The 26,972-nt window shown below is 42.0% G+C and overlaps 1 protein-coding gene and 1 pseudogene across 1 annotated transcript in view; one reads left to right on the top strand and one right to left on the bottom strand.

Moving 5' to 3' along the window:
- Positions 1-5,250: 5,250 nt before the first annotated feature.
- On the bottom strand, positions 5,251-6,138 carry LOC148118711 (small ribosomal subunit protein eS1 pseudogene; annotated as a pseudogene).
- A 9,279-nt stretch (positions 6,139-15,417) lies between these two features.
- The window catches only part of Stam2 (signal transducing adaptor molecule 2), a 49,059-nt gene continuing 37,504 nt past the window's right edge, over positions 15,418-26,972 (top strand). Inside the window, exon 1 of the mRNA XM_048425972.3 lies at positions 15,418-15,557. Coding sequence (XP_048281929.3) covers positions 15,518-15,557 — 40 coding nt within the window. The 5' untranslated portion in view covers positions 15,418-15,517. The remainder of the gene's footprint in view (positions 15,558-26,972) is intronic.

The raw sequence follows: 26,972 nt of genomic DNA, 5'->3' as shown, positions 1-26,972 counted from the left end.
TAGAACTGAGAATAAATGATGGTTGACTGCTTAGCCCTAAATAGGACATCTCTGTCACCTTTTCTTCCTGTTCAATTAACAGCAGGAGAGGGAGAGGAGTCTTTCCTCTGCCTTCATATGTTTGCCTCTGTATTAGTTCCTTGTTTTATTGTTAACCACTTAAGGAAAGAAGGGATTAATTTTGGCTCAAAGCTCAACAGTACAGTCTTTCATGGCGGGGAAGGTGTGGTGGCAGAAGCCTGAGACTTCTGCTCTCACTAGGTCCACAGTCAGGAAGTAGAGGACAATTGAGAGTCTTGGGTTTGGGACTGAAGACAGACACTGAGGAAGATAGTTCCTTTGGTGCCATTAGAGGAGTTATTAGTTCTATGGAATGATAACATGGTAGGGGCTCCGAGAGGAGTTCATGGCCCAATGCCACAGACAGACAGATGTCATGGCAAGAGCTCTGGAAAGACCCACGTCATAGAGATTGTGGGTCCCTTCTTATGGGTCTTGGAAGAAAGGAGTGGTTTCATGCCACATGGTTGAAGAATAAGCTATAGATTGCTTGTAGTCAGACTGCATCTGACTTCTAGATGGCAGAAGAGAGGAGGGGGTGTCTTGCAATGTGAGAAAGAGAGGAAGGGACCTTGTCAATAATGTGTGACTTGGAGGATGTGGGGAGAAGCAGAAGAGGAGGGGCACATTTAGTTCAAGGGTACTCATGGTCGCTGGTAGCTCTCCACTAGTCTGGTAGCCTGGGCATGTAAACTCCCTTGGGTATGTCAAGGTTTACTGGGGTGCTTTCCCACTCTCTGCCAAGTACTCAAGGGGAAAATGAAAGGAGGAAGCCAACCAAGGAAGGAAGGAAAGAAGGGAATGATGGAAAGCAAACATCTGGAGCTTCTTTGAATTAAAGTATGTAATACATTAGAGACAGAAGTCTTACCTCCTGATTTGTGGCTCCCCTGTTACAGGTGCAGATCAGAATCCAGAGGGCATCTGCTGAGACTTCCAGGTCTTTGTGCCTCAGAACAAAGACTTGGACTAGAGACACACTGATTATGGTAGACACGGAAATGGTGTGTTAAGAAACAAAGCCCTCCCAAGTGCGGAAGTGGACCAGAGAGTTGGGAGTATTAGAAGCTCTTGTGCTGCTCAGTCATAAAAGGAATAAGCACGTGCATCTCATTTACATAGGCTCTCCTTCTCCCATACTTGGAAATCACAGGCTTTGCTTATGCACATTCTACTCCTTCATGGAACTCTGGAGGGAGGAGTTTCCAAGGTTCTGCCAACTGCTCTCATCATGCCCCTGTCTCTACACCTGACTCTCCTGCTTCAAGGCCTCTCAATCCCTTCCACCAACAGGACTGCACTGATGGAATCCCTCTCTTTGTTCTCTGTCATTACTTGTCTCTGTAGTTGATGTATTGGGACAGGTGGCCAAGCCTATCCTATGGATGTCAGAGCCAGAACTTCTGTTCTAAAACTTCACTGAACTATAAAAAAAAAGGAATTTGGGCTAATTTAGCAATTTTGATGTATGTGAGGAGTAACTTATAAGCGATCTTGATACTATGCAAATAGTATATAAATGTGAGTAATACATGAAAACAGCACATACATGCACAAAGCTGTGCACAGAAGTAGGCCAAGGGGCTAAGAGATGGTTCAGTGGTTAGGAGCCTACTGCTCCTTCAGAAGACCTGAGTTTGGTTCCTAGAACTCCATGGTGACTCACATCTATTCATAACTCTAATTCTCGAGGATCTGATGCCTTCTTCTGGCCTCTGTGGGCACTGTATGCATGGACTGCTCAGCCATACATACAGGCAAAATACCCAGGCATATAAAATAAAAATAAACACATTTTAAAAAAAGATCAAGGGACTCAAATTTTTTTAGCTCTCATTGAGCTTTGTCATTGATAATTTTAAGGCAGAATGCTAATCTGATTATTTATTCTATAACATTAAACAATTCTTCATTCAAAACCCATATTTCATAAAAATGACAGAACTTAAGAGAATGCAAAAAGTACAAAGACTCAGTGAAACAAAGAACTGTTTCTTTGACAAAACAAACAGATTGACACTCCCTTCTCCAATTGAACAAAAGAAAGAAGATCCAAATTAACAAAATTAGAGAAAAAAGAACCAATACAAGTTACCAATAAAATTCAGAAAATCTTTACTTCTAACTGTAAAAACATATATTCCATAAAATGAGAAAATGTAAAAGAAATGAATGAATTTCTATATGCATATGACCTACCAAAATTAACCAAAATGAGGCAAGCCAAGCAGGAGCTGGAGAGATGGCTCAGTGGTTGAGAACGTTTGCTCTTCCAGAGGACCTGAGTTTAGTTCCCAGCATCCATGTCAGGAGGCTCACAATGCCTATAAGACTCTAGCTCCTACAGATCCAACATTTCTATTACCACCTATACAAATATAGCATACACTTATACACACATACATACATATGCTCATGAATAAAAATAAAAATAACCTCTTAAACAGATTTATAAGAAGTAGTAAGACTGAAGCAGAAATTAAAAATCTCCCAACTAAAAAAAGGTCCAGGCCCAGATGCATTGACTTGTGGGTGTTACCAAATCTTCAGAGGAAGAACTAACACAATGCTTCTTGAACTACCCCATAAAATAGCAAAGGAAAGAGTATTACTGCATGCTTTTCTGTGAAGCTAGTACTAATGACATCAAAAGCAGATAAGGATAGAACAACAAAAAGAAAACCACACATCAATTTCCCTAATGGACATAGATGCAAAGTAGAGCACTAAGACAGCATCAAAAAGATCATTCATCAGTATCAAGTTGGTTTTTATCCCAGATTTGAATGTATAGCTCTAGATATGTAAATCTACAAATGTTGTAAATTTCATTAATAGACTCAAGGACAGAAGTCACTTTGTCATCTCAATTGATACAGAAAAGGCTCTTGATAAAATCCAATGTCGCTTCATGTTAAAAGTCTGAAGTTCAGGGTGTGATGAAGCATGCCTTTAATTTCGGCATTGGAGAAGCAGAGATGAGTATATCTCTGTGAGCTGAAGGCCAACCTGATCTACATATCAATATTCAGGACGGCCAGACTTGTGAGACCCTGTCTCAAAAAAAAATGCCCTTAAAAAACTCAGTGGAAGGGGGCTGGAGAGATGGCTCAGAGGTTAGGAGCGCTGCCTGCTCTTCCAGAGGTCCTGAGTTCAATTCCCAGCAACCACATGGTGGCTCTATAATGAGATCTAGTGCCCTTTTCTGGTCTGGTGGCATACATGCAGACAGAACACTGTATACATAATAAATAAATAAATCTTAAAAAAAAACTCAGTGGAAGAAATACATCTCAATATAAAAAAAGTTAGATATGGCAGACCTATAGCCAACATTACATAAAACAAGGGAACACTCGAAGCATTTCCACTAATCAGGATCAAGATAAGAATGTTCACCTTCTTAACTCTTATCCAATACAGTACTGGAAGTTTTAGGCAGAGCAATCATGCAGGAGAAGCAAGAAAAAGGACTACAAATATGAAAATAAGAAATCTAAGCTTCTCTATTTGCAGGTGATATAATTTTGTATGTAAGAGACATGATACACAAGAGTCCCTAAAGAGTCTACCAGAATTTTTTAAAAGTGTATGGTATTTATTATTTGAGAATGCCACACATGTATAAAATTTTGTGAAACTATCAATCCCCACAACCCTACCCCAAGTCTCCTGGTCCCCAACACAACCCTCTCCCAATGTCACATCCTCTTTTCTCTCTTTCCTTCCTTTCTTCCTTCCTTCCTTCCTTCCTTCCTTTCTTCCTTCCTTCCTTCCTTTCTTTCTTTCAGTTTCTTCCTTCCTTCCGTTTTTCTTTCTCTCTTTATAATTTATTTAAATTTGTTTTATGTGCATTGGTGTGAAGGTGTCAGATCCCCTGGAACTGGAATTACAGACAGTTATGAGCTGCCATGTGGGTGCTGAGAATTGAACCCAGATCCTCTGGAAGATCAACCAGTGCTTGCTTGCTTGCTTTCTTTCTTTCTTTCTTTCTTTCTTCCTCTTTCTTTCTTTCTTTCTTTCTTTCTTTCTTTCTTTCTTTCTTTCTTTCTTTTTTTCTTTCTTTCTTTTTCTTTTTCTCTTCCTTTCTTTTTCCCCTTCCTCCTTCCTTCCTTCCTTCCTTTCCCTTCCTTCCTTTCTTCCTTTCTCTCTTCCTTCCTTTTCTTAAATAAAATAATTCACTGAATCCAATTAGTTCTACCCATATGTATAGGATAGAGCATGGGTAATCTATCCGTAGTGGTACCCCAAAAGGAGAAGGGCTCCCCCTTCCTCCCCACCATCACCTGCCAACAACTACTCTTTTAGAGTGTAGCCTCTTATCCAGACTCTCTCTTATCCATGCTGGAATCTTGATTGGCTTGATTTTGTGTAGTTGACCAAGCACAGCTGCTGAGAGTTGGTGAGTCTAATGGTCATGTCAAAAGGGTGCATTTTATAGCATCCTTCCTATCCTCTGTCTCTTACGTTCTTTCTCTTTTCCCGTAACATGTCCTGAGTCTTAGCTAGGTAGGGGCTTAATATAGATGTCCCTTTTAGGGCTGAACACTAAATAGGAATTTATTCTCATTACTTTTTACCAGTTATGAGTCTCTGTACTAACTGCAATAAGAACCTTCTCTGATCAAACTTAAGAGTAGCATGGATCTATGGGTATAAACACATGTAGAAAGTGGTTTAACTGAGAACAGCATGGATCTATGGGTATAAACACATGTAGAAGGTGGTTTAACTGAGAACAGCATGGATCTATGGGTATAAACATATGTAGAAGGTGGTTTAACTGAGAACAGCATGGATCTATGGGTATAAACACATGCTGAAGGCAGTTTAGCAGCATGGCCATTTGGCAAAACATCAATAATGGGTTCCAGTACACTGTTCTTAAATTATTGGTTTCAGGAAAAAAAATGCTTTTAATGGATTTCCATTGAACTTAGAAAAAAATAAATATGATCTCAATAACTCTTTTTGTTCTCAAGAATTGCTCAAGCTTTATATTTGAAACTAAAATGGAGAAACATTGAAAGTATTTACATACTGATTCATTAAGAGCAATTAGCACATTATATGTCACCACAATCAGTTTTTATGAAATATTATAAAATTAAATAAATTTTGCTAAAAAATGCCATTTTTAAACATTTTTTTGGAGAAATTTCACATCTGGCTTAATAGAAGACAGCTGCATTCTTTTTTTTTTCATCACAAATAAGACTTTATTTGTCACTATTAAAAATCTGGATTTCACACAGATTCTTGGACTGGTGGTTCATATCCATCAGCTCGTTCAACCTTAGCACCTGTCTCATCACCAGTAGTTTTTCCAGAACTACCACCTTCACCGTGGAGCTCCATGAGTTTTCCCAATTCAAACTTGGGTTTCTTCAGCATTTTCACTTTTCTAACGAAGACATCATGAAGAGGATCAATGGACGGGCATGCCTTTTCTATGTCTTTCCCAATGCTGTCTGGAATCAATTTATTAACCACCTCCTTCAAGTCATTTGTCTGCACTTCTCGGGTCATGATCTCCATCATCTTCTTCCGGATCTGGCGGACCTGCTGGTGCTGTGCATATGAGTTCTTACGGATCTGATTGTTGCGTTTTTTTGTGAAACCAACACAGAACAGACGGAGCAAATAACCATCGGTTGTCTTGACATCAACGTGAGCTTCAATCATGGTCTGCCACTTTTTGACCATGGAACACATTTTGTCCCGGGTAAGATCCATGCCGTGGAAGTTAGTCAGACAGTTTTTGCCCTGAACATCCTCAGTGATTAGCTTGAATTTTCTAAATGCAACTTCATCGTTCTGGAGATCAGCAAGGCTCACTTCAAACACACGACCTTTGAGGCCATCGGAGGCGATTTTGGTTCCTTGAGTCCTCGTGACTAGTGTCTTTCCAATGTTTCTAATATTGAACATGGCCGGGGCTTTCACATCATACCAATCTTTCTTCGAAAACGGATCAACCACTTTCTTCTTGGCTCCCTTCTTGCCGCCTTTCGTCAGCCGCTTGTTCTTGCCGACCGCCATGGTGCTGCTCAGGGAGCCAAAAGGGCGATAGCTGCATTCTTGCATCTTTCTTTGCATTCAATATGTGGTTCAAGCAAATGAGGAAAATCTGGCCTTTCACAAATACGTAGCTGGAAACAAATGTTTGAAAACCTTTATAGAAAACTAGAAATTGCAATTGGCAAAGATAAACAGCAATGAGGAATCTGCAACCTTACCAGGGACTAGAGAGATGGTTGAACCATTAAGGGTACCTTATGCCTTTAATCCCAACAGGGAGGCCCAGTCAGGAGCTCTGTAAATCTGAGGCCAGCCTGGTTTTCATAGAGAGCTCAACAGTCAAGGGTACATAGTAAGACTCTGTTTCAAGAAAGAAGAAAAAGGAAAAAGAAAAAAGAAAAAGAAAAACTAACAACAATGAAAAGAGCAGAGGATGTGAGTTTAGTTCCAGCATCCCTGTGGCTGACTGGAACTCAAGTTCCAGGGGATCAGATGCCCTCTTCTGGCCTCTGTGGGCACTGCACTCATGTACTTGGTGTACAAATCACACCTCACCTGCAGATATACACATAATTAAAAATAAAGATAAAAATGTGTTCCAGACCCAGATCCAAGGTCTTTCCATACAGTGTGATGAAAACTCATTTGGCTTTCTTACTATCTGTGAGGATCTGATTTTGATTGCACACATTCCCCAAAGGGTTTCAGGAACCCTGGGGTCCCCAGACTGTGCTCTAAGAAGCATTGCTCTATGCAAACCTTCTATATTTCCTCTTTTGAAGTGCACTTGGTATTTTGATTTCCTTCGGGAATGGTGGGCACAAGCTATCACATGATGATCAGCACTGCACCTGTCCATCAGATGTGCACCTGTAAATTCCAGCTACTCTGGAAGCTGAGATAGAATTGCTGCAGCCCAGAAGCTGAAGCCAACTTGGTTTTAAAAAATAGGGGTGGAGGGAGGAAGTGGAAGGTGAAGAGGGGAAGGGAAAGTTTGATTTTACAGGTTAAAAGAAAAGAGGCAACTTAGTGCAATCTAAAAGTTGATGGAGAGCATCAGGACAATTTAGGCCAAGGAAAGGAGGCAGACAGGGGCTTGCCTGGACTTAAGACTGGTTGTTTAGTATCGGAGGCATGCCCCTAGGCATGCTGCTTGCTGTCCTTAAGAACTGGACAGTTCTACAAAGGGCAGGCCTGCCTAGGTCTGGCAAGGCTGTAACTTATCAAAGCATCATATAATGTAGAACAACGAAAACCATGATTAATAGACCCCTCAGGTTGGTTTCATTGCTTTATCATAACATACATATTCCTATTACTGTTTTCATTCATTATTAAGCCTTATATTTTATCCCTTTGAACTCTTATCAGCCATCAAAAACTGAGCTCCAAGCACCTTTCTACTTTGAAGACTTTCCTAATGATTTGTTAACCATATATTGTTTTTCAACCCTACTTACATTGTTTGTCTCATAGGGTTATTTAACTTTCCATGGTATAAAGCCATGTCTCTTCAACTAGACATTTTTTTACATCAGCAACCTCTTGATATACTGTTTAAATGCTTCAAAGTGTCTGTCTTTATTGGATAAACTTGCAACCATCATATAGGACTATGCCTCTAGCTTTCTTGTTCTATCTTGAAGCCCTGCTCCCATCTCCCTGGCTCTTTACTTACTTGGTCTTTCCCTTTGGACTAGATGGGTGTTTATCATTGCTCCTCTGCTGATGCCCTTCCTTCTACTGCTTAGCTAGAGTCTACACTTGTAATAGCTTCTGATCACACTGGCCCCACACATATTCTGAACTTGCTCCTCAATTTTCCTTTGAGTTGTAAGAGTTAAAAGATAGAGAATCTGTTTATTGTGAACCTCATACAAATTTGTGTGGAATTATGGCTCCAAAGTCTTTTTAACCACAGTTTTTGGTGCTTTGAAAATTCTCATACATGGTGGTGTCACTGAAATAACCAACACTTTAAAGGCTTTTAATATTTTTTAATTATGTGTATAAGTGTGTCTGTGTGTGGGTATGTGCATGTGAGTGCAATGCCTGGAGAGGCCAAAAGATGGAGTTAGAGACCCTAGAACTGAAGTTATAGGCAGTTGTGAGCTGCCTGACTGTGGGTATTAGAAATCAAACTCAGGTCCAGGGCAAGAGCAGTTTATACAATTAACCCATGGGCCATCTCTGTATAACTCAATACTTTAAAGAGCTTCCTCAGAGTTTTAAGCTCTCCTTCTGTTGTAGTAACTTTCAGATAATTCATGTCTAAACATTTTGCTTTCATTGTCTACCATGTCACATATATGTCTTTGCTTGAAAGAAACTTGAGGACAGAGGTTACAGCTCAGTTATATACCTAGCATTCATAAGTTCCTTTGAGGCCCTGAGGTTATTCTCCAGAACCCCATTTTTCACACCTGTAACAGGCTTTCTTGGACTGCCAGCCCCCAAATCATGACACAGAGACTTAATATCAATTATGAATGCTTGGCCTTATCTTACGCTTTTTCCACTAGTTCCTATAACTTAATTTAATGTGTTAATCTTCATCTATGCTTTGCGACTTTTTTTTTTTTTTTTTTACCTTTCTTTCATTCTGTATTTTCCTGCTTCCTCTGAGTCTGTCTGTCTGCTGGTGACCTAGCAGGCTGGCCCTAGGCATCTCCCTTTCTCCTTTGTCTCCGGAGCCTAGATTCTTCCTACTTATTCTTTCTGCCCACCAGCCTCGACTACCTAGCTATTGGCCTTTCAGGTTTTTTTTTTTTTCAGACCAATCAGGTGTCTTAAGCAGGCAAGGTTAAAAAACAACAACAACAAAACAACACATCTTTACAGAGTCAAACAAAGGCAGCATAAACAAATGTAATACATCTCTACATAGTTAAACAAATATTCAATTTCACAACAACACCACCCCCAGAAGGTTTGAAATTCTTCTCAGCTTTATTTTATTTAGCTCAATGAGTCCTACTTAAGAGTAACCTGAACCAAATGTTGAAATCTCACAAATGTCACAACTGAAAAATGTATCAACGCAAAGATTATTGGTTAGAAATTGTCCTTTCTTTAGCTGGTTCAGTATTACAACTTGATTTGTCCTACAGCTAGAGACAGTTTATAGAACTTTTTTTTAAAAAAAAAATGTGTGCAAAGGCTGTCTAAAGAAATGGAGATTTTTTTCATTTGCTTAAATCCCAGATCCCATTATGAATACAAAAATATAAACTTTTTCTCTGGAAGGAGGTAAAGCCTAAAACAGGTGTTCAGTGCTCATGTGCTTAGTCATTTGTGTGGCACACTTGCAGTTTTTATATTATTATTATTATTAGTGTGTGTGTGATGTAGGGGCTGTGTGTGAGTCACATCCTCTGTATAGAGGTCAGAAGACTTTTGAGATTTGGTTTCTTTCTTGCATCTGGGTTCTGGTGATGTAATTCACACAGGTCAATTCTCTGACATTCATTAGCAAAGTGACTTATTAGAAACTCTTTTTGATGCTCACTATAAAAGACTGAAATTTGTTATAGGGTGGCATAATGGAACGGTGTATTATTTATACGGCTTCATAAAGTAGATAAAGTGATATTTTTGGCTAAATTAGGTCTAACCTGAAGTTTGTTTCAAAGTTTGCTTGTTTTTTTAGTGAAGCTAATTCTGGGGTGAAATAATGTCGCCACCCACTGTGCAGTCTGTGGTATGACAATGAGCAAAGCCATTTTTAAGTTAACCGTGAAGAATTAAGCTAGTCCACCAACACATTATATCCTTCTTGATTTGATTGGCAGTAAAAACTTACTGAATTAAATCGACCTGCTCTTCTAGGAGTCTAGTGATGTAAGATCTTTAGGACCGTGACAGCAAATTCCTTTAAATTGTAGATGAGCGGCACACGCCTTTAATCCCAGCACTGGAAGACAGGCAGGCAGATCTCTGAGTTTGAGGTCAGTCTGGTATACATAGAGAGTTCCAGGATGACCAGAGATACACAGAAAGATCCTGACTATTAAAAATAATAAAGCATAGATGAACATATGCACACATACGACTTACTGAATTTACATCTTTGCCAGTTCCTTTAACAATCACTTTTTAGCAGGGCATGGCGGCACCCATCTCCCAGCACTTGGGAGGCAGAGGCAGGTGGATCTCTTTGAGTTTGGAAGCCAGCCTGGTCTACAGAGTAAGTTCTAGGACAGCTAGAGCTACACAGATAAATCCTGTCTTGAAAAACCAAGACACACACACAAACCCAAACCAAAACAACAAAAAACCCATCCCAATCACTTAAAAAAAATCATTTCTAGGCCTGGCGGTGGCGGCACATGCCTTTAATCTCAGCACTCAGGAGGCAGAGGCAGGTGAATCTCTGTGAGTTCAAGGCCAGCTTTGTCTACAAGAGCTAGTTCCCCAAAGCTACAAAGAAACCCTGTCTCAAAAAACCCAAAAAGAAAAAAAAATCATTTCTGTTCATTCTTTATTTTACTTCCCTAGCCTATATTTTCCCAAAGTGACTATTATTTCCTACACTACCCTACCCATACATCATTTATTTACTTTTGTGCTTGTGAGATAGAGCACACAACGTAACCCAGGCTGACTTCAAACCTGCAATTATTCTGTTCCAGCCTTCTGCGTGCTGGGATTATTAGCGTTCTCCATGGTGCCCATCTTTAAGTGAGTCTATACCAAAATACCATTGCTCTGTACTGAGGGTCTACATGGGCATTTCCCTTTTTTCTTCTTATGTATTCTCTCCTGGTACATACATAAGTCTTTCTCTCTTTGTCTGAATATAACTCCTCGAAAGCAGTAATTCCATCATTTATTTTCATGCCCCCTGGATCCGTGGTCCCTGCCATTAGTATTTTGCATTCAGTAGACACAGTGTTTACCAAACAGTTGATAGCACAAATGCTCTTAAGATGCTTTAATTGTTATGTAGCAACAGTGAAGCTAACACAAAGCAATGGGGGGTGTAGCTATCTCTGTGCTGTTTGCCTCCCTTCATCTCACTTCAGGTGAACAGTGATGGGGACTGGATGTTAGGAGGAAGGAATCTGCACTGGACTGGACTTGGGCAATGTATATGTGTCTGTTCAGGATGTGCTAACTAAGTGCCAAAGTCTGGGCTTCTTCAAAACATGCTCCCGATTATGATTGTTATGAATCTACTACTCTCTCCAAATTAAATGTGAGCTCCAAATTAAATGCTTTCTTTTATACGTTGCTTTGTTCATGGTGTTTTATCATGCCAATAGAAAAGAAACTAAGAAATCTAATTACCACCCAAAGGCCCCACCTGGGGATTAAATTTCAGTGTACGAATTTTGGGAGGTACACAAATGCAGGGTGTGTAGTTCTAAGTACTGGGTTTGTTGCTTTCACAAGAAGGGACATGGAACTTACAAAGCACACTGGTCCTGGTGTTCTGCTTCTGAGGTTACAACATACACACATTTAACACTAGGTGGTTCAATACTGACTGCAGGTGCAAAAAAAAAAATGGTTCAGTTAAGAGGATGACCTGTAGGCTGGGACCAGTTGAGGAATTGTAGAAAGATGAGGTGGTGAATGAGTTCTTACATTTCCAGATGTGAAAAATGAAGATGTAAAAGACAGATATGAAAAGCAGGCAAAGACGGGCTTTTGAAAAGTGAAATATAAGATAAAATACGAATTATACAGGAAACACTTCCATTTCTCCTTCACCTGCTTTCCACAGTGATTCACTCTACCAACCACTAATCACATGTGGGTATTTAAATTTAATAAGATGAAATCCATTTAGTTCAGTTCCTCATGGGGAAAGGATGAAACTGTAGAATCCAGAAGAGGCTGTCTGGATGGATAGCCTTATTTAGGACTTTGAGCTGCCAGATTTCCCTTGATGCTATAAACGAACACAAGTGACCTACTTCCTTTATCTAGAAGACAATGGCTTCCTTTGCCTGAAGACCCTGCAGAAATTGCACCTGAGAAAGATACCTTCTAATATGCTTCTTTCTCTTTCAAGATTTAGCATACCTCTGGGCGGTGGTGGTGCCTAGCACTCTGGAGGCAGAAGCAGGTGGATCTCTTTGAGTTTGAGCCAGACCGGTCTACAGAGTGAGTTTCAGGACAGCCAGAGCGAAACAGTGATACCCTGTCTCAAAAAACTCAAAAACAAAAACAAAGATATTTAGAACACCACCTTTGGTGTTTCTTCACCAACTCAACTTTCGTTATAGTGTGTCTGGGGAAAACCTATTCCTGATGTGGAATAAATAATAAGGGCAACTCAAAAAGCGCGTGCTGGCAGAATCAGAGCATATCTGAAGATGAATCTTGGCGCATACACGAGTAAGTGGTGTAAGGTATAGATTTGTTGATCATAAAGCTAAGGAACCAAGAAAAACATAGAAATTGGATTCCTCTGAAACTGATCATATTTCCTGTCACCAGGGAGGTGAGTACTCAAGAGAATGCATTAAGAAAAACGCAAATTACTTTGCACACCAGAATTTGCAGGCTACCTCAGGCATGTCTTAAATACTCAATACCTACCATAAATGGAGAGGGGAGAAAATCCCCCCAAACGGTGCATCTTGCTGTTGTTATCACAGGGCTTGCTCCTGGTCACCGCTGAAACTGTGGTTAATTCGAGGAACTCACTAACTGACTAAGTACTGGCAGGTAGATACAGACCCTTGAGTATGCTCATCATTAAGCAGCAGGCGCAGACAGCCTCTAAAATGGCGATATTTATTTCCAAAGGCTAACCCTCGACCCTTTGCTCTTAATAGAAGCGCTTCTAAGTTATCTTGCATAGTGTTTGAGTGCTTTGATGGCGTCCCGAACTGTCTGGGATTCCTCACTCATGTGCAAATTGATATCAGATTATATTCTAATGAATACCAAGTGCCTTATGCGCTAGAATCAAACTTATTAATAGGTTCTGCCTCATTTCTAGGTAGCTTGCTTTCCATTCTAATACTGAGCCTTCACCCTAAAATATGTCCAAATATATTCTGAGAATTCTAGATTAAGATACTTTTTTTAAAAAAAAACATTTTGACCTGCAAATGTTTCCTTTCTTTCTTTCCCTTTTTTTTGGGGGGGGGGGGTTCATGCAGCTTTTCTCTGTGTATGACTGTCCTGGAACTTGTTCTGTAGACCAGGCTGGCCTCGAGCTCACAGAGATTCGCCTGCCTCTGCCTCCCGAGAGCTGGGATTAAAGGCATGCGCCACCACAGCCAGTTTCCTTTACAGCAGATAATGTATTCACCACTCCAGATAACGCCACCTATGAGGAGTCTATTATCATCTCCTAATACTAGAAGTTGGAAAATAATTGTTTTCTAAAATCGTAGATATGAAAGGTAATCCTCCACTGCACAGATCATCCTGTCTTAAAACTGAAACAAGAATCCAAACATAAATAACGAAATGTTGAAATAATTCTCAAACCTTAAAAATCATTGAAAAACTGGGAGGCCTAGAAGGGCCCACATTTCAACAAATGGCTGAAATTTACTAGTAGCTGTCAGTGTTACTTTAAAAACATTTATTTTAATTAATTTACTTGAGACAGGGTCTCACTGTGCATCCCTATGTATCTATCATTATATAGATCCTCCTGTCTGTACCACCACACCCAACCCTAAAAATCTTTTAAATTAAAAAAAAAGATGTGTGCAAGTCGGGGTGTCCTCAAGATATTGCGCAAGCCTGAGGTCAGAAGACACTTTTCTTTCTTTGTTTTGTTTTTTTCGAGACAGGGTTTCTCTGTAGCTTTTGGAGCCTGTCCTGGCACTAGCTCTTTTAGACCAGGCTGGCCTAAACTCAAGACTCAGCGAGATCCACCTCCTTCTGCCTCCCGAATGCTGGGATTTAAGGCGTGCACCACCACCGCCAGGCTTCAGAGGACCTTTTTCACGAACTGGTTCTGTCCTTCCACGGTGGCCTCTGGGGACTGAACTTCCGGATGAAGCTGGAGGGCTGTTACTGTTGAGCTATTTCATTGGCTCAAGGCGCCAGCTTTAGAGGTGTGCTTTTCAATTCACAAGCCAGGACTACATTCTAGAAGTATTTACTGACCACCTACTTGCCAGAACTGTTTTTAAGACCCTGCGTTCACAGTGGTGAAAGAAATTCACGGATATGTTCTAATCAAAACAGACAGATATCACAATTAGTTGCTCCTTAGAGAATAAATGACATGAACAAAATATGAAGCAGGATAGAGAAGTACAGGGCATGTTTTGCAGGAAGGGGGTTTGCACAATGACATTCATTTAAACATCTGGCTGGATTCTGTGGGAACCCGAGTTTATGACTCTTAATAACAAGCAAATCATAAATATTTTTGCACTATAAAGTTTTAGCAAGTCAAAATCAAGAGTGTTTCCACTCATCTTTGGAGATTACTCAGATCCATCAGCCTCTTGCCTCCCGAGTGCTGGATTTAATGGAATGCGCCACAACTTCTGGCATAAGAATGTGTAATTGGTTTCTGAATGTGGGTGTGTGAACGTGAGTGTAGATGCCAACCAAGGCCAGAAGAGGGTGTCTGGTTCTCTGGAACTCAGTTACCGGCTGCTTTACCCGTGTCCTTCCGTTCCCCCACTCCCCACCCACCCCGCGGAGACTAGAACCGAACTTTGCCAGAAAGCGCCCTTAAGTGATGAGCCGTCTCTCCACCTCCTTCACTCGAATTTGTATTCCGTGGTCCAAACTTTGTTTTCATATAGGAGAGATGAGAGGCAAAGCATCTCCCCGCGATCGCTTTCCCGAGTGACTATTTCGGCTTGTTTAACCGAAGGCTCCAACGAACAGCAGCAATACAGACGTCAATCTACAGATTCTAAACGCCTCCCATAGGCCGGCGGTTCCGTTTCCATAGCAACCGAGACGCGCAACACGTGCGGGGTCCTGATGGCCAAGACCTAACCTGGTTGGTAACCGAAATACTCGCGTGACAGAGGAGCCACTGTCATAGCCTGGTGCAAAGGGAACCACATCCAGGGCCCGCGCCCCCGGCCTCGCCTCCGGGACTCAGCCAACAAGCCGGCCACCGGCGTCTCCAGCTGCGACAACTTCCGGCCTCGAAGCTTCCCCCGCCCCCGTGGCTCGCCCGGGTCCTCGCCGAGGAAAGGTGACCGTGGCTGCCGCCGGGCCTGAGCAAACGTCGGGCCAGGGGAGACCACGTTCTTAGGAGGACGATGAGGGAACTGCACGGTGCTCGTGCTCGGCCATGCCTCGTGCGGCCCCGCCGGCGGCGCTGGAGCGGAGGACGGCCAGGCGCAGGGCGCACAGGCGCGCGCGGGGCAGGCGCGGAGGCGGAAGTGAGGGCACGGCCGGGCCAGCCGTCTAGGAAGCAGCCGCCGGTCGCCCAGCCGGAGCATTCGGAGCCCCGCCGAACCGTCGCGATTCAACTTCGGATGCCGGCGCCATGCCTCTGTTCAGTGCCAACCCGTTCGAGCAAGACGTGGGTGAGTGCGGTGCCCGGAGCCCTCGGTGCAGGGAAAAGTGGGCGGCGGCCCCGGTGCCTGGGAAGCCAGGTGGAGAGCGAAGGGGCGGCGCCGCTCTCGACGGCGGGGGGCAGCCTCGGCGCGTCTCTGGCCGGGCCACCTCCTACCTGTCGGAGGTTGGGGTACCTAGCAGGGCTGTTCCCGTCACCCAGAGCAGGAGTGGGGAAAAGCCAAGTTCTCTGGAGGCTCAAGTTGCTGATACAAACTTCCTGCTTTCTCCAGAGCTGGTTAACACCCTTCCCCTTGGTTGAAGGTGCAGCGGTGGCCACCCTGCTGCCTAGGGGCAGTCCCGAACTAAGAGATCTAGACTTAACAGGTTTAACTATCGTTGCTTCCGTCTGCACACATTCAAACTCTGACAGTTGCAGTTTCAACTGAATTTATTGAATGTTTTGAAGGTGCTGCGAGATCTAGTCTCAGAGAATGAAAAGGAAAACTCGTAGAATCTGTAAATAGCCCAGAACAGTCGGTATCTGTTGGAGTCAAACGCTAGTCTGGTAACATAGGTCTTTCAGAATGAGAAAAAGATGAATGGGGCACAACTTACGTATAATATTAACAGTAAAAGCAAACTGGATGGCAGCGTTCTTGAAACAGTAGTTAACAGACACCTAGCGACGTTGTAGGATTTAGGTATTTTGAGTCAAACAAAACGCTACATATTTGAGCAGTGAGCCACCAGTTCAGTTAAAATGTCCTCGTTAAGAGAAGTCTAGAAAGTGCCTCATTTTGTTTTATAACTCTCAAAGTCATGTTCATGTATATGAGAGTCTAATTATATCTAATTATATAGGAAGCATATTGAGGATTAGTCGGTGTTTTGAAATAATCGGTCTTTTGTTACATTACCTATGTGAGGCATTGCACTTTTTACCTTTTATTGAATTAATTTAGTTTTGACACAGTAGAGTCTGTGTATAGTCCATGCTGGCTTCAAATTCCCCAAATCATCATCTTAGCTTGTAGAATTCTGGGATTCCAGGCCTGGGCCTCCCCCAGGCTTGAGACCTGTACTTCTTGCTGTGAATGCTTTCATTTTGCTCTAATGAAATGAGTCAGAAAAAGCAAAACAGGAGAGGTTATTTTATTTTTTATTTCGTTATGTGTGTGGGTGTTTTGTCTGCATGTTAGGTTTGTCATTTGTGTGCTTTGCCTGAGGAGGCCAGAAGGGCATGTCAGGTCACCTGGAACTGGTGTTACAGAGGGTTCTGAGCCACCAACTGAGTGCTGGAAGAGCAGGGAGTGCCCTTCACTGAGCCGTCGCTCCAGCCCAAGACTGAGTACTTAAAATATAAAACCTGTGAGCTCTTTCTTCAAGGAAACATTTCCTAGAAGCCTGATGTTTTCAAATTGAAAACTTGTCTGGTAGCTGTAGTCAGAGTTGCTCAGCCCAGTTTAGTTTTCTAACCTGTTCCCTCAATGGTTTCTGAAATCCTTGCATCACGGCTTAGTGTGGTTTTCTTCGGCTCTCATCTTCAGAAAGAAAGAAACAAACAAAAACCCTGTGTAGATCATTTAATGGGCTATGCCAGCCAGAACTTGAAGTGTTTATCCATTCGTTCTCACATGACTGAATTCAGTTTCCAAGAGGTTGAGTTAAGGGTGAAAGAGTGAGTTTGATGGAGGCCCACTTACACAGATGAATGCAACTAGAAAAAAATGAAATGAAATTCTGAGGAGCTCAAATTGGTCAGAAACTTACATCAGAGGAAAGTTATATGTTTTATTTTTCAGACCTTAAGGACTCTTAATGTGAAATGTGAAATAATACAAAGCAAGGGATTGCGTGCCTCGAGCAGTCCAGCAGTTTCCCTTTACATAGAGCAGGTTCTCTATGTGGCCCTGGCTGTCCCGGAACCCACTCTGTAGACCAGGCTGGCCTCGAACTCAGAGATCCGCCTGCCTCTGCCTCCAGAGTGCTGGGATTAAAGGCGTGTGCCACCAGTACCCACCTCTTTTCAGCATTACTTTTATTTCTCTTTTCTCTTCCTCGCTCTCTGTCACCCATGTTCACTTTTTATTCACCAAAAATTCCTGGGATGACCACTGTGAATCAGGCATCGTGTTAAGTTCCATAGAGACAAACTGAATAACTATCCTGAGTTCTTGCTCCCAAGACACTCAAGAATGAGGAGGGATGCATGCCCAAGTAGATAGTTGTACTGTGCTGTGATTAATGCAGTGAGGAAGCCTGAGGAATACGTAAGATGGCATAAAAGTTATCATCTGTGATGGCAGGACAAGCAACACTGTCAGGTAGGTAGTTCCCAGGGTAAAGGTCACCCTTGTTCCTCCTGACATCATGTCTTCAGTAGGCAGCATGCACCTCTTAGACTCTGTCCAATAGGACGTGAACTGGAGCGTTTTCAAGGAGCAAGTAAACATGAAGGCTGAGGTGGGCAGATGGGGGGCTCGTGTTAGAGGGAAAAGATACTAGCATGTAGACCTCTTCCTGTTTGCAACAGTCCCTGGAGAGGCAGCTGTCAAAATGAAGTTCAACCCCTTTGTGATTTCTGACCAATGCAAGAACTGGAAAAGACCTTCTCACATTCGGAGGAAGATGATGTTTTCTCCCCTTTCCAAAGAGCTGGGACAGAAGTATGATGGTTGATCTGTGCACAGTGAAGGGATGATGTTCAGGTTGTATGAGGACAGTACAAAGGTCCAGAGTGGCGAGTGGTCCAGGTTTACAGGAAGAAATATGCCGTCTCCATTGAATGGGTACAGGGAGAAAAGGCTAATGACCCAACTGTCCATGTGAGCATCCGCCTCAGCAAGGTGGTTGTCACCAGGCTAAAACTGGACAAAGACTGCAGCAAACAAGCAAATAAATAAGAAAATCCTGGAGCAGAAAGACAAGTTTAGCCAAGTAGGAAAGGAAAGGGGCAATACGGGGAAGAAAATACTGAGAAGATACAGGAGTAGAGGAATTTCATATACAGCTTACTTTAAAGGCTGCTTAAATAAGAAGGGCGGGTGTGCGCTATTTGCTTGTATTCAGGAGCAGGCTGTTAGCATGGGTTCTGAGTCATTGCCTGGCTGTTTTATGCCCCTGCCCCAGTGCTTGCTGGTGTCCTCTTTCCTCTTTGTTCAAGCGAGGCACTTTTTTGTCTGACAGTCTGTGCTCTGGGCTATTTCTTATTTCTTGCTAATTGTTTGTGCTATTTTAAAAATTTACATGTTATTGTGTGTTTGGGTTGCATGTGCCGTGGGGACCATGTAGCAGAGGGCATTCTTGTTGAATCAGGGTCTCTTGTTTCTGCTGTGCTGTGTTCTAGCTGGCCAGTGAGCATCCTGGTACAATTTTCTGCAGGACTGCTGGGTCAGGACCACAGCATCTGGCTTTATACTTGGCTTACAGAGTTTGAACTCCAGTCATCAGACTTGTGAGGTAGCTGTTTATCTGCTGAGCCATCTTTCTGGCCCTTAATTTATTTTACTCTTGAGATGGGATCATACTATATGTCCTGATCTGCCCAGACATTCTCTTGTAGCCGAGGCTGGCCTTGAGTTTGAGATCCGGCCTTGGCTTTCTGAGTGCTGAGTATTCAGGTGTACGCTGTCACATCTGACTTGAGATATTTGTCTTTTCATAGGCCACCTCCATCCATTCATAAAGACATTTGTGCCCCACAAAGCTGAGCTTTAGTTTACTCCACAAAACTGAGAAGGCGGGTTCATGTGTGAATGTCCCGCTTTTTATTTTTGTTGTTATAAAACCTTGACAAAAAGGAACTTAAGTCTTACAATCAGGGAGTTTTATCCCAGTAAAAATTAGTAAGAAATCTCAGTGTAAAAATAGAAGCATTTCAGTAATACAGATGGATTTTGTACAGTCAAATTTATAACATTTAATTTAGTCTTTGAACATATGGTTATTATAATCTTTGTAATTTTTTTTAAAAAAATTGGTTATGGGTGAATATGGCTTTTGTTGTTGTTGTTGTTGTTATAATGTATTTTTTCCATACCTTATTTTGTTTGCATGGTTCCAGAAATGCTAGTACTTTCAGATAGTTTGAAAGTTTAATTAATATCTTTGAAGTGTTCTTTAAAATGTCAACTATTTTGAGCATAATGTATAAAACACAGCATGAACTCCACCCCTGGCCAGCCACCCAATTCTGTCAGTTTCCACTACCAGGACACGTTTGATCTTTCTAAAGAAGAGAACATTCACAATACTGTGGATGTATTCTTAGCAGCCGTTTTTTCCATTCTTCTCCCTTCAGAGTTAAATACTCTCAAAAAAAAGAAATTTCTATTTTTAAATTAGTTGTAAATGTATGTTTTACATATAGAAGTTCACTATATACATTTTCATGTGTTTTCTTTTTTTTATTCTTTTTCTTTTTGGTTTTTTGAGACAGGGTTTCTTTGTGTACACTTTGTTTTTATTTTTATTTTTTATTTATGTAATTTTTTTGAAATAGGGTCTCACTGTGTAGCTCCTGGAATTCACTGTCCTGGAATTCACTGTGTAGACTAGGGTGGCCTTGAACTCAAAGAGATCCGCTTGCCTCTGCCTCCTTAGTGCTGGGATTAAAGGCGTGTGCTACCACTGACCACCCTGGTAGTGTACACTCTTAACTTCTGAACATCTCTCCAGACTCAAGTAACAAAGATTTTGATTGTAGTATGCTTACAATTCCTTTCCTAAATTTATCACAAGTGTTAACCAACATTGTCAGCTTCTTTTGCTAAATCAAGCATTGTTCTGGAAAGGAGACATTTGGTATTGCCTCTGCATTCTTTCCCCTTCGCCTTTCTTTAATTTATTTTGTTGGTTTTAATTGTTTGAGATTTATTTGATGTGTATGAGTGTTTTGCTTGCGTGTTTGTGGGTGTACTGCTGGCATGCCTGGTGCCTGTGAAGATCAGAAGAGAGCACTGGATCCCTTGGAACTGGAGTTAGGGGTGCTTGTGAACCACCATGTGGTTCTGGGAACTGAACTTGGTTGCTCTGCAAGAATAACACATGCTCTTAAACCCCGAGCCATCTCCAACCACCCTGGCTCTTGCTCCTTTCCAAGTGATGAGATACTTCACCCTGTTTGTCCTTTCTGGTTTTCGTTTGTTTGTTTGTGTTTTTTTGTTTTGTTTTTTGGTTGTTCGAGACAGGGTTTCTCTCTGTAGCTTGGGAACCTGTCCTGGCCCTCACTCTGTAGACCAGGCTGGCCTCAAACTCACAGAGATCCACCTGTCTCTCCCTCTGAGTGCTGGGATTAAAGGCGTGTGCCACCACCGCCTGGGTCATCCTTCCTGTTTTAAGTCTGAATTTTACCTTGTCCACTGGCATCTTTGGCTCTTCCAGGCATTGTAAATATTGCTCCTTTGTAAACTGCCTTAACATTTTCTTGGTGGATTTGTAACTGCCAGTGAATGTTTGAAGGACAAGCACCTGCTTCCCTATACCGTCCCATGGAAGCAGCCCTTTAGTGTAAATACCTTTCAGCTAGCACTGTTAGTCTCAGGAGGCCTTCATTTGATTTGCAGTGAAGGGATGTTGAAAATGGAGTATCTTGTAATGTAGTTCTTGTCGGGACTGGCAGTTGTTGCAACTCAGGGGCTGTTTACTGGTTGTGACATTTAAGAAGGCGTAGGCCTGGGGTTATGACCCAGTAGATAACTGCTTACTTAGCAGAGTCGTGTCCTATGTTTGGTGCACAACCCTGCCAAACAGAAAAGGCTTGAAGAAAGCAATACTGATAAAGGTTTTGAAATTTTGACATATTATCTTACTGTGTTTTAGCATAGGCTAGCTTTATATTCCAAGGTCAAGTGATCTTTCTGAGGGCTGGGACCGTAGGTCAATGCCAAGATGCCAGAATTCGTGGGGGGTGGGGAGGCAGCAGCAGCAGGGTGTGTTTTGAGGCAGGGGCCTACCATGTTGCTTAGACTGACCTCAAATTCACTGTCTTCTTGCTTAAGCCTCCTGAGTAACTGCGATTATAGGAATGTACCACTGTGCCTGGTCTATTTAATATAATTTCATTTATTTTGAAACTGGGTCCTGCCGTGTAACCCAGGCTGACTTCAGACTTTGGGTTCTCTGACTTACCCTTCTGGCTTCTGGGAAGATGGTGCCACTCCATCTTCCACTGTAATGTTGAAATGCGTTAGTGAATGTGTACCGTGACACATACTGTAGTCCCGGTACTCGGGAAATGGAGGCAGGAAGGCTATTTAACCCATGAGTTCAGGGCTATCCCAGGTCACAATATAGCAATGATGTGTTCCCTCCAAAACTTAAATAAGGACTATATGAACAGTGCGGTGGCTCAGCTGGTAAAGGTGTTTGCCACCAAGTCTGATGACCTGAGTTGCATCTTTGGAACTTACATGGGGAAAGGAGAGAGCTGACTCCCTCGTTGTCCTCTAACAACCACAAATCTGCTGAGGAACAGGCCTGCCCCAACCCCCAGTAAGTATAAATAAATGTGAAATTAACAATGAGACTGCAGGGCAGAGTTCTAAAACCCTTATCGTTGCCATGGTTTCCTCTGGGCTTGTGTTTTCTTCCAGAGCTTACCCTCTCCGGCTGACCCATAACCCCATGAGAGCCCATGTGCTCTCTGGTCAGCCAGCTGTATGAAGCACTACTTAGTAATTCTCATTTGCACATAGAATTTATAGCGACTGAGAAGTTTACTTCATCCATGTGAAAAGGGATATTTATTCTTATGTGGAGAAGCTTCTTTTGAAAACCTTCATATAGCCGGCGGTGGTGGCACAAACTTTTAATCCCAGGATTTGGGACACAGAGGCAGGTGGATCTCTGAGTTCAAGGTCAGCCTGATCTACAGAGTGAGTTCCAGTACAGCCAGACCTGGTGTTACACAGAGAAACCCTCTCTTGAAAAATCAAGGGGAAAAAAAGGAAATCCTTCCCGTGTCATGAGTTATAACCCTTGTAAAATCCAAAGTATTAGAAGTACCAGTAATGCTTGAGGACTTGACGTGAATGGGGAGGTTGGTGCTCATGGATATGCTGTGTGTGTGTGTCTGTGTGTTTGTGTCTGTGTGTGTGTCCAAGTGTACACACCATGCTAAGTGCTGGATATAGGAATGAGCATATTTGTTTTCTCATGTCCTCACCTAAGAGTATTACAGAACGCATTTTTAGCAGAATTAGCCCAAATGTCAGTGAATTTTCGGGAATATGAGATCTGCCTCTGGATTCCTTTTGATCTTAAGTGATTTAAATTATAAAAGACAAGAAAATGATTTTGATTTCCCCTGCTTTTTCTCCTATATGCCAAACTCCTTTTTTCCCCTTTCCATGGGGAAAAAATGTTGGTCACTGGATGTGGTGGAGGATGTCTTAGTACCAGGACTGAGGAAGTAGAAGCAGGTGAATCTCTTGAATATAAGACTAGCCTCATCTATGTAGTGAGTTCTAGGTCAGCCAGGGTTGTGTGATGAGAACTTGTCTTAAAAAAAAAAAAAGAAGAAGAAGAAGAGGAGAAGGAGGAGGAAGAAGAAAGAAAGGTGTTGACATGGCCAGCGAAAGGAAGAACCAGCAGAGCAAGCAAGATGAACTGTCTGGTTTTGTGTGTCACCTTGACACAAACTAGATCCATCAGAGGAAGGAGCTCAGCTGAGGGACTGCCTCTTTGGATTGCGCCACCACTGCCCGGCCGGAGGCAAAGTTTCTTACTGAACGTGGAGCTCATGGATTAGGCTGTGCTGTCTACACAGCATGCCTCAGAGATCTTCCTGTCTCTGCCTCCCCAGTACTCGGCATTATTATGTGGGTGCTAGAATTTAGGTGTGTGTGTGTGTGTGTGTGTGTGTGTGTGTGAAGCACTTCACCCACTTGATCTGTCTCCTGCCCAGCATCAAGAATACCGAATACTGTATTTCAAGATGAGAAGTAAGTGAAGTTAATCATGGTATTTTGCTCAATTCTGTGTTTGTAGGATTTGCCCTATCCAGCATTTTTAGGATGTTTATATGTAAAAACTTTGAAAGTTAACTTGGAAAGAACTTATTATTTAGCAACTTTGAACAAAAATTGTATGTATGCAGAAGTTAGTTTAATATTAGTGTTTCCGAGTCAAGTGGTGGTGCACATCTTTAATCCCAGCCCTGGGAGGCATAGGCAGGTAGGTCTTCTACATAGCAAGTACCTGGACAGCCAGGGTTGCATAGAGACCCTGTCTCGAGCAAACCCTGGAGCCTCACACTTGTACCTGCTCTAGGCCACACCACTAGACAGAAATGTTTCACTAGTTTCGAGCTGTATAACCTATGCTCCTCTGTGTCTCACTTTTGCTACCTACAAAGTGGAGATGCTTTTTTGGCTGAGGAAGAAATGATTTAATATACACAAGCTGCTGAAAAGCCATTACTGAATTATTATCATTTGCTGTTCAGTACTTGGTTATAAAGTACCATTTCATTTGTGAATGTATGCATAGTGCACAGTGTTGTTTTTAATTTAGTTTTTTCAAAAAAGGTATCTCTTAATTGTATGTGTGTGTAAGTAATGCATACAGTAATTCATACATTAGTGTATGCACGCAGAGGCCAGAAGAGCTGTCTGATCCCCAGGGGCTGTCGTGTGTGCCATTGGGAGTCATGGGTTCTCTGGAGGAGCTGCAGGTGCTCTTAACCACTCTATTCTCTCTCTCCAGCCCTAAACTTAACTGTCTCAGAATTGTGTGGTTTATGGGTGGGGATGTAACTCAGGGTGGTAAAGTGATTTTTTTCCTGGCACATACAAAGGCCTGGGTTTGACCCTCAATGCTGGATAGATTAAACATGATGGCACCTGCCTGTCAGCTCAGCTTGTGAACTCAGAAGGTAGAAGCAGAGTTCAGGGTCATCCTCAGTTACCTTGTAAGAAAAGAGAAAGAATTACGTGGTCTACATACTAAATACCCAAGTAATTAATTTTAACAGCAGAAGCACACACCATTTATTCATAAATCACAAGATGCATTTTTCTGATGTTTCACATAATTATAGTGAAGTATTCCCAAAGAAGGGACACATGTTTTCAGTGGAGGCCGTCAGCTGCAGCTTTCTCATCTGCTTTTCAGTTTCTAATTTGAAACAACTTACTTGCATTTTCTTTTTTTCTTAAAAATTGTAAGGTAAAAATTACTGATTTTATTTTATTAACACATGAAAAGCTTGTGTTTTTCCTCCAAGGTTCGTTGAATGTACCCTTAATTTTATACACTTCCACACAAGGTCCCACTTTCCAGTGTTGTTACATTGACGATTATAAAATCAGAAGGCTGTAAGAGTAGAACCCTACTCCAACCCTTTATGCTTTCCCTACCACCTGTGGTTGTCACCCCGTTGTGGATGAGCAGTGTATGGATCAGAGTGTAGCTCTCAGCTACTGCTCCATTACATTCCTCCATGTTGCCGTTCTTCCTGCAATGATGATAATGAACTAACTCTCTGAAACTAAAAAGAAGCCCAGTTAAATGCTTTCTTGTATAAGCATTGCCTTGGACATGGTGTTATAATAGAACAAGGGCCAAGACAGAATTGGTACCAGGGACTGGGGTATTGCTGTGATAGGCCTGACCAAGCTGCTTGTTGGCCGACTGTGGACTAGAAAAGAGGTCGAATGCTGTAAGCGGGTTAAATGGGCCATCCTGGTAGGAGTATGGAAGACAGCGATGCTGAGAGCAGTGTAAATTTTGACAGATGAGCCCAGTTTCAAAAAGGAAGCTTATAAGTCAGTGGCCTACAGACCATTCTTGTGATATTTTGGCAAATGTGATTGCTTTCTGCCCTGCCCAGAAAACCTGGCTGAGGTTAAATTGAAGATTTCAAGACAGCCTAATATTGACCTGTCATGTGGTTATTAGTAGTCACTCTTATGCAGCTCAGTAATGAAAAGGGGTCAGCTGGACAGAGAGAAGCACAGAATGTCCCGGTAGAGGAGAAAAGGAGCACCAGAAAGTGTCATGGAACTAAGTCCAGTGCCCAAGGAGAAAGCCAGATAAATACTAAATGGATTGGAGGGGTGTTGACCTCACCCCCTTGCAAGACCCTCTTGCAAGTGGGCAAGACCCCACCCAGCTAAACTTCCACCTTGTGAAAAGGAATTAAAGAAAAGCTTAACTGTGAAGGAAACCACCAACAACAGAAGTCTGATGCAGATGTAATCAAAAGAGGGGTCCAAGTTCCAACCCTAACAAGGAGTTAGGTTGGGACTCACAACAATCTGATCAATGCTTGCCTCTTAATCAAGGGTGTTGGGATTAAAGGTGTGTGCCACCATGCCTGACTTTGATACGATATATTTTAATCATAATAAAATTTTATATTGCTTTCTGTAGCTGTCTTTTATCTCTCTCTATATATATCCTTGTCTTACCCGTGTGATTGGAGGTCATAAAGTATTTTGTATTTTGGCTTTGGTTTCAGCCTGGTTGGTAAAATACTTGTAATATGTACACAGCTCTGGGTTCAATCTCCAGGATTGCTCAGACTAGGTGTGGTGGTGCACACTGTGATCCTAGGCCTGGGAAGTGGAAGCTAGAGGATTGAAACTGAAGGTCATCCTTGGCTACGTAGAGCATGTTTGAGGCCTGCCTGGACTATTTGAGACCCTATATATTTTTTAATGCATTAAGAGAACTAACTGTACATAATGTCGATTGTTTTTAATTTTAATAGTTTATACTCATTTAATGAAAGATTTAAAACATGAATTATTGTATAGGCAGTTCTTACCATCTGGTCTAATATATTTGTATCTAATTATAATGATTTAGTTTGGCAATACCAGTACCCTAGCAGCAAGCCTTTTGCATCCCTGGGCATAAAATTTAGGAGAACTTGGCAGGATTTTAAACTGCAGGACTATTAGCTAATAGTATATAAGATGTGTTTGTTCATTTGTTTTTTGTTTTTTGAGACAGTCTCATTATGTAACCCTGGCTGACCCAAGGTCTCACTATGTAGACCAGACTGTCCTTGAACTCATGCATCCACCTACCTCTGCTTGTTGTAAGTTGTTTATGTCAGTTCGTTCTGTGTTAGCTTAAAAGCTAGCACAGTTAGGTTCTAATTACTAGCTTGCTTTAAAAAATATTACAATCAGTATCCATATTTCTTAATCCTGTGTTTGCATTCTTAACTCTGCTTTTTAAGTCAGGGGGGTTTTGTTGTTGATTTGGTTTTTTTGTTGTTGTTGTTGTTGTTTCTGTGGTGTTGGCATTTGAAGTTGGCACTGCACATGCACCATGCAGGTGCTCTGCTACTGAGCTGTATTCCATTCCTAGCTCTTACTGAGTTTTTCAGTAGATAGACTTTTCTTTTTAGTTAGGAAATTCCATTTTTATATTTCTGGCTTCTGCCAAACACTTGCTAGCTACTCTTATTACAGCCATCTATAGTGGCATAT

The sequence above is a fragment of the Myodes glareolus genome, chromosome 21 (genome assembly GCF_982192425.1).
Source record: "Myodes glareolus chromosome 21, mMyoGla1.1, whole genome shotgun sequence".
NCBI classification, from domain to species: domain Eukaryota; kingdom Metazoa; phylum Chordata; class Mammalia; order Rodentia; family Cricetidae; genus Myodes; species Myodes glareolus.
This window is presented reverse-complemented; position numbering and strand designations above follow the sequence as displayed.